Source organism: Telopea speciosissima, unplaced genomic scaffold, assembly GCF_018873765.1.
Source record: "Telopea speciosissima isolate NSW1024214 ecotype Mountain lineage unplaced genomic scaffold, Tspe_v1 Tspe_v1.0046, whole genome shotgun sequence".
Taxonomy (NCBI): Eukaryota; Viridiplantae; Streptophyta; class Magnoliopsida; order Proteales; family Proteaceae; genus Telopea; species Telopea speciosissima.
In genome coordinates this window covers 45,319-53,674 of record NW_025317382.1, presented here as the reverse complement: position 1 = coordinate 53,674, position 8,356 = coordinate 45,319, and the positions used below count along the sequence as shown (strand labels likewise).

Here is an 8,356-nt window from a genome sequence, read left to right as displayed (position 1 = left end):
CCAACAAGAGTATTATCCCAAATCTCCAATTCGGATTTTACAACAGCCTCAGGGCAAAGGGCAACAAGCCTTTCCTCCAGACTTTGAAACAACATCATAGTGTACGGCTAAACCCTCCACCTTCCCGTAACCCAGAGAAAAAAGGTCTTTATCACCCACACATCTTGCCAATATCCCCTTCCTTTCCAAGATGGTTCACCACCGTTGGGTTCGCAGCAGAAGAAGGAACCACAGCTCCATGAGGACGAGAAATAGGTCCCAATCCCTCCATACAGGAGGGAGGAACCTGTAACTTCCCCTCCTCCAGAACCTCCTCACCTCAAGGCTTAAGGCTTTCAGTTTGCTCAGTCTTAAGAACCATGACATCAAACTATATACACAAAGATCTGTTGTTGCATAAAATAAACAATTCATGTTCACTTAGGATTAACATCTTCATAGAACTTGGGGGTAAATAAAATAAAAATGGAAAAGGTAGTTATTGAGTGAAACCATATTTCTTGTTAACCACCAATAACCCCCCCCCCCCCACAAAAAAAAAATATGCAACTCATTTCATATCAGCAACTGAAGATCCTATGTATTTAACAAACACAACTGAAAAAGTATTGCAGAAGTTGCTGAAGGCAAAAGAGAACATCATAGCATATAATTAGAGTTGCTTATACGCTGGACTTTTCATGAATGTCCTCTCTGCATATTCAGTGAGTTTGTGAAAAAAAATTCGGTTAAATCCCAACACTTGGCTCACTCAATCAAGAGCCATGAGACATCTCATTCAATTTTACTCAAGACAAAAGTTTGCCCACTAAAGTTTACTTTTCCAAGTGGGGTTACTGTACACAGATTGTTAAGCATTAGTTTGATTACCAAAGGGAATTGCATCTACCCCACCTTCCTCCAATTGTTGCAGAATTAACAACTGATCTTCTCCCAGAATGTCATAATGCCTTTGAAGAATGGTACAATTCATTAAATTATTTTAATTTTAGCTCGTCAATGCCAAGGATTAAAAGACAAAAAACTAAAAAATAAAAAATAAAAATAAAAAAAAAGAGAAGTTGTTGCAGTGTTAGAACCATATCAATCCGAGGGTAAGCACACACACATTTCATGGTGGTGATTTTATTCCATGCTTTCAAGGTCCATTGTGGATGTTAGTAGTATGGGGGGTGGGCAAGAGTCTTGTGTAGTGTCTTCTTTTAATGCAATTAAGAATAATTTAAAAGCTACCCCTTAGGATCACACACCACTTGGCATGATTCTTGTCCGTTAGATTGTAATCTTCATACTTAATTAGCTCATCTATATAAAAGAAGCTATGACTGAAACCCTAATTGCACAATACAAATTAGAAAAAATAGTTGAAGAGAGAAAAATAGTCTTCTTCATCTTCAAGCTTGGGATTCAGCCATTGAAAAGGATGCAGTCAACAAAGATCGAGTGCCGCATTCTTTTGGAGGAACATGCTACCAATGTGTTAGGTAACCATGAATCCTCAGTGGATGTTTTCATCATTGTGTTCATTGAGGTCTTTTGCTGGAATTTTTTTTGGTGATGTACATTGTACCGAATCGCTTCCGCCGCCACCAACTAGCCTCACCATTTTCTTCTAACAATTAACTACAAGTTTTCTATTGCAGTAGACGAGTTTGTGATAGTTCATGAAGAAATCTTACACTGTAGTAAATTCAAGTTGGTAGCTATTTAATTTAAGACAAGTCTATCTCTCATATTTCCATTGTTCTATTTACAACTTGCTCTAACGTAATTTCAAGCTCTCAAAGCAAGAGTCATCAATATTGGAAGAACTAAGGTAGTACGCTCAAGCTCATAACTGCTAAATATAATCTGTTCATGGGCATTGCAGAGCGAAGAGCTATATCATTCAACAACATTTATACAGTATCAGGTTATATTAGTTGTTCAAACATCACAAGGATGTAGGACCCACGCATCTATACCTGCAAATAGACCTGCTATTTTTTATCTTATCAACTGAACTCTTAAAGAGCATCTAAAGGTCATAAATCTATCGTCAATAACATACAGTAATGATTTTCACATCCCTATGGAAAACAAAGTGGACAGGTAAGTTATCCTACCTCAAGAACGTAGTTTGTGGCTCTTAAGATCACCAAGCCAGAATAAGTTGTTGTCATCTTTACGCACTGTAATGTTCAGCTCAGGTAAATGAAATTTGAGACGTTTCCAGAGATTGGCAGTCCCTTCGTCACAGATAACATTCTTTAGATGCACAAGGTTAATGGCCGAACAAGGCAATTCATTCACTTCTGAGCAACCTCCCATGTTGACCTTTCTTAAACTATGGAGATCACTAATCCATTCAGGCAGCTCCACATTGATACAGTCAGATATATCAAGAAACCTTAGCTCCTCTAGTTCTCTTAAAGAGTCAGGTAGCTCAGACAATTTCGTACAAGCATGCAGCCTTAGCACTTTTAAATCTCTCATACATCCAATTCCCTCAGGTAGTGCAGATAATTCATGACAGTTAGTTATGCTGAGATTCTGTAGGTGGGCAAGATGGCAAATCCCTTGAGGCAATTCCACAAGATCATTGCAATAATCAATATCCATCTCAACAAGGTTTGGAAACACGTAGGGAAAGTCGATTTCACAGCTCGACACTGGACCAAACTGACACATGAACAATGATATCTTCTGCAAGTTCTTCAATGGCATTGAGATTTCATTGAGGGAAGGGATCAAAACCTTTTCCAGCCTCACTCTCTTTAAATGGGAGAAATAGCCAGGTGTTGTCAAACAACTCAATTGGGTATAGTAGTGCCCATGATTTACGATAATTAGAACCTTCAGCTTCTCCATTTTGTCCATGAATGGTGGTAAAGTGTACTTAGTCGCAAAAAAATCAAGGATTAAAGCCTCAGCTTCAGGAAAATGCATGTCGCACCAGTTTGACAAGAACTTTTCACCTGCAAACAATTAGCCATAAATCATATCAAAGAAAGATATTAAAGTTAAGCTGCTCCTTGGTGTACAATATTGCAGGTGAAGAAACCTGCGTGGATAGAGACGAGGCGTGCACTGAACTCTTGTTCCCTTTTTCTCTTGAGAAGGCTATCTTCTCTTCTTTCGTCCATGATTAACCTTGTACCCTGCTGCTGGCTCCGGTAGATAGCCAATTCTCTGAGTAGATCATGCTGGGTAACAAATAGCTTATTCATGTTGCCATCAATCTCCCCTGCATCTCTGCAGGTTTACAAGGGGAATTCTGCTGCTCAGAAAGTGATTTTATAAGTGGATATGAAGACACTGTTTGGTTGCAAGTAAAGAGAAGTGAAATGAATTTTGAAAAAACAAAGAAGGAAAGTTTTCTAACCATGAATGTATAATCTACCAACAAATCTAACCATATTTGGTAAATATATTATTTTTCAGATGTAAAATATTTTTTACTTTTCAATTCAAAGGCATTTGATTGTAAAATAAAATGAAATTTAATAACCAAATTCGGTATGTTTTGGAGTTAGGTACACTATCGTGTGAGATAAAGATTACAAAAATTTCCACTTTTGTAATGATTTGTTTTCACTTCCCTTTATTTATTTTCCTTGCAACCACACGGAGCCAATGTAACAGGAATGTAATTGCAAAATAATAAGAAAATGGTAAATTACACCTGAGGTACCTAATGTTAAGGTACAACCAACATGTTAAGAAGTATTATCATATGATGATGAAGTGATCAAAATGCCCTAAATTCCTATATCTATCAAAAAAATTCAATTGGAAGTATTTGATTCAACATCACTTTTTTCTATATTTATTAACCTTTGATTCAGATCATGGACATTCATATAACATTCTAAATTAAGACAAACATCATGATATAATCTGATTTAAGATCACATCATCAATAACTTCAAAAATGATTCAATTACAATGATCAGATTCAATCATAATGTTATCAAACTGTTCGATTATGTTTGGGAGGATATAATTGAACTATTATATTTTGGCATTTTTAATCCGTTGATTAACATCACGAAGTTCACTTGACAATTTAAATCATGACAAACACAACAGTAAAGGTCGGGTTATTATTTGATCATTATAATCATTTGATCATGCATCTTACAATTAATATCTTAATCATATGATTGGATGCTTCTAATGATCCCATCATATATCAAAACTTTACCATGGTATGTGTAATGATTTAAAATACCAATGAACAGTCGTGTTATAAATCAAAAGTTTAAAAATGCAAAAATATAACAATTGAATTGTATTCTTCCAATTAGAATCTTTTAGAACTTTTTGATGGTTTGATCTTAGACTAGGTTATAGCATTTTGTTTGTCATGATAATGTTAATTGAACAGTCAGGATCCAAATCAAACGTTTAAAAATGTTAAAACATTATGATTGGATACTATCCTTCCTATTGGAATCTTTTTGAAGCTATTGATGGTTTGATCATAAATCAAATTGTATCATGATGCTTGCCAAGATTTAAATACTACATCATAGCCATGATTCAAATCAAATGTTATAAAAAAAAAAACAAGAAAACGTGATGTTGAATTATAACGTTCTAATTTGAAATCTTTCTTATAGATATAGGAACCAAGGAATTTTTGTCATTTCATCATTATATGTTAATGCCACTTAACACTGTCTGTGGTTTGATACCCCAAACATAATTTTCAAAATTAGGTACCTAAATGTGACTTACTTTTAAAACACTAGATACCTTAAATGTCAGGTATCTCACGTGTAAATGTGTAATTTACCCTTAAGAAAATAATGGATTTAGCAAAATAAGCGATAGTTGTACACAAAGCTGGCTCAGTTGAAAATTTACTGTCATAGCGCGGCATGTAACAGGCTAAAATGTCAAGGTCAAGGTTATTTTTGTAGATAATAGTATTGATTCATATTTCCCTTTATCGTCATATTCCATTCCTTGTGATAATTATGAGTTAATGACTGATATACTTTAAAATGTAATATAAACCTCATATGAGAAGTGCCAAAGGAAAAAACAGAAAAGACAATATTGGCGCACACACACACACACACACACACACGCACACAGAGAGAGAGAGAGAGTACCTTGAGATTTCAATCAGATTAACAAGATTTTTAGTGGAAAGTTCACGGAGGTTGAAATAAGAATCAACTTCATTTATTCCATGAAGTTCAACCCAAATATCTATCAGAGATGAAGCAGGGATCCATTGGTCTTCCGGAAAGGAACTCAAGTCCATAAAACATTCTTGAACATTCTTCTCCAAAATATCTATGCTTGTTCCAAGACTATTTAACAAAACAGTGTGGGACTCAAAAATGGAGCAACTTGACATCTTCCTCTCAGTGTATTGCCACACCCTGGGAGGTTGCCTACGCAATGAATGGCCAATCACCGTAAGAGCAAGTGGTAGTCCCTTGCAACCACTCACTATCTACAATTTAACAATTTCCATTACAATCAGTTGAAGTTTAAGAAGAAGCATGCAGAGTCCAATAGCAGCATTGTATGTATATATATAATATAGATAGGAAGTAGATGAAGCACCTTGTTTAGAAGATCCCAATCAGGCTCTTCATAGTTCCTATTCCCATTCCCACTCTGAGGAAATAATGCTGAGTGACGAAAGAGTGCCATGGCATCTGGTTCAGTCAGCATTTTCAAAGAATATGTATCATCCAACGTTGGAAATTCAGTTCTTGAAGTAACCAGGATCTTATATTCTTTTATCCTGAAGACAAATTTCTGAACAACTGAGTCATCCCAAACATCATCTAGAACTAACAATGTGGCCTTCGGCTCCCTCTCCAACAGGTTTCCCAGCTGGATTACTGCATCTTCATCATCTAGGAATGTACGTGTTCCGTTCATCATCTGTTGAAACAATCTCTCTACTATCTCTTTCAAGTTAGGTGTGCTTGAAACTCTAACAAAGAATATATTGTTCTTGAAACTGTCTGTCCAACCAGGGTATTAGAGAGTAGCCATAAGCATCAAGCTCTAAGTTTTTAATGTAAAAGAACAAAAGCATATAATAATAATAATCAGGAGGGCATAATGTGGAGCTTGTAATTAATATAAACATATGGCTATTTTTACAAGACAAAGAAGTACTAAAAGTATTTTGAACAAGATAGAGATGTATGTATTCAAGTAATTAAGGGGCACTCATCCATTGAGAACATAAATCTTGTTCCTTGTAGCTGAACTTCAGAGAGTCAAAAGGGTATGTCCCCAAATCTTAAGATACAGAAGATCTTACACCCTTTCTGCAAAGGAATGAACCCATCAAAGAGAAATATGTTACAAATCCTTCATAACTATGGTGGTTTATTTCTGGTGAATGACAAAGTATATTCCACTTCAAAGCCTTCTATGTAACTCTGACATGATATATCGATTCCTTTATGCATGATTCCCCTAAAAGGCTTAAGAGGAGATGGAAACTTATAGATGGCATCAAGGCTAACATGGATGAGAAAGGATATCATTGATATGGTTGTTATCGCAAGCTTTTTTGTTGTGGTATCCTAAAATAGGTACCTTCTTCTTATTATTTGGACATAATTAACTTTGAATTTATTTTTTTGTTAACTAATGAATTTATTTTTAATGTTATGAATTTAATAGTGTTAGTTCGATGTCATGATCAATGATTTGTTACTCACTATATCATCTGGAACATAGTAAGATATGGAAGATTTCTTTTGACAACTTCTGGAGACAAATTGGTTATTTAAGGTAAAATCTTTAAGGGAATACAAACGCTGCCCGGTAGTGTGGCCCCTGCACCAGCATGTGGGCCAATGAGGGGATGCACAGGAGCATCAACATCGGTGGGTTTTTTGTATTTCATAGGGGGTGGGGTCGTCATTTCATCCCCTGAGTGACTGGGAGCGGATGCCACGCAACCTGGCAAGGATCTTTTTCCCAATCTTTAAACAATGAAGAGAGAGACTGATTATTGGAATAAGTTATAAGTAGTTTTTGCGCAATCAATTGGTTTCACTTATTATTCTCAACTTCTTAGTGAAAAAATAAAATCAAACACTACATCTACATATATACTAACAGAAAAGAAGGACTAAGGAAACAAGTAGTACAAAGTGTTTTCGCTTTGAAATTTCATACCTTTCACATCTTTATCTCGGCAAAGCATGGCAGCTAAAGTTGTCTTCCCACAACCTGGAGGGCCACACAGACCAAGAACCCTCACATCCTCTCTAAACAATAACATCTTCTTCAGTTCCATCAGTGGCAAATCCAATCCAAAGGTCGTGTCTGGGACTGGCGCAGAGCATGAAACTTCTGGTCTCGAACTGATCACCTTTTTCTCTTCTCTGAGATTAACAAGGATCTGTTGACTGACAAGCCATGTATCTGCCAAAACTTCCGTATGGAAACACTCAAGCAAAGTTTTATTCAGTTCGACCATTTGTTGCGAGTATCTATCCTTGCTGAAGCAGTCCCAGAATGATATTTGCGAACAATTCCGCATAAGATCTTTCCCTTTCTTCAACTCTGCCCTTAATTTCTCGATATGGATTCTTGGACGATGATGAAGAAGATGATGATCTGTTGTTAACTGCTTATTCAGACGATCGCTTTCGTCGATCAGAGGAATTATGGTTTGGAGAGTGGAATGGAGATTCTCCAGATTATCTTTGAAATGATGAACTCTATTTTTGGTTACTAAAATCGCATCCACTAATTCTTGCGCTACTGGCCCCAGAAGAAGTCCTCCAACAATTTCCATCTTTCTCCTTCTCTCTGCCTCTTTCTAAATTTCAAGACTCCCAAAAACCTAAATCCCCAAAATTAGAATTGCTTAGTAGAGCTTCAAGAGGGAAAGAAGAAGCTCCAGAGTGATTAAGCTGCGCTTCATTTTCTTTGATCCTTGTGGGAACCTTCCTTGCATCCATTGTAATTTGTATAGTTGGTTTAACCAGTCTTTCTGCGAAGCTGCCCAGTTACACCTCTCTCTCTCTCGATCGACAAACCTGCCCAGTTATCACCGAGAGAGAGAGAGAGAGAGAGAGAGAGAGAGATTATAGCTCCGACGGTCCACCTTCGTCATTGATACGATAGTCAACCAATTTACTTGGGAACAAAAAAATATTAATAAAAAGATCCGTGTTAGCCAAGGGTCAGTGAGAGTGGGATTTTCGTCTTTTCATGGGGGCGGAATGGTTATTTTACCGTCCTTACATGGGTTTTGACAGTACACTCTCCGAAGAGTACTTTCTTCTATCCTCCTTTAGCTTGAGGGTGTAAGTTTGACCTTATCAGCCCGAGTCCGCCCTAAGCCCGAACAAGGCCATGGATGGATTTGGGCTGG

At 36.7% G+C, this 8,356-nt stretch overlaps 1 protein-coding gene across 1 annotated transcript; it reads right to left on the bottom strand.

Annotated features, from left to right (window-relative positions):
* Window positions 1-1,961: 1,961 nt before the first annotated feature.
* On the bottom strand, window positions 1,962-7,572 carry LOC122647434 (probable disease resistance protein At5g66890). The gene is made up of 5 exons (XM_043840824.1): window positions 7,150-7,572; window positions 5,566-5,975; window positions 5,103-5,452; window positions 3,044-3,234; window positions 1,962-2,957 (listed from the first exon to the last, which is right to left on the bottom strand). The coding sequence occupies exons 1-5, from the start codon at window positions 7,514-7,516 to the stop codon at window positions 2,107-2,109; spliced, it is 2,169 nt and encodes a 722-aa protein (XP_043696759.1). The 5' UTR covers window positions 7,517-7,572; the 3' UTR covers window positions 1,962-2,106.
* Between the last annotated feature and the right edge of the window lie 784 nt (window positions 7,573-8,356).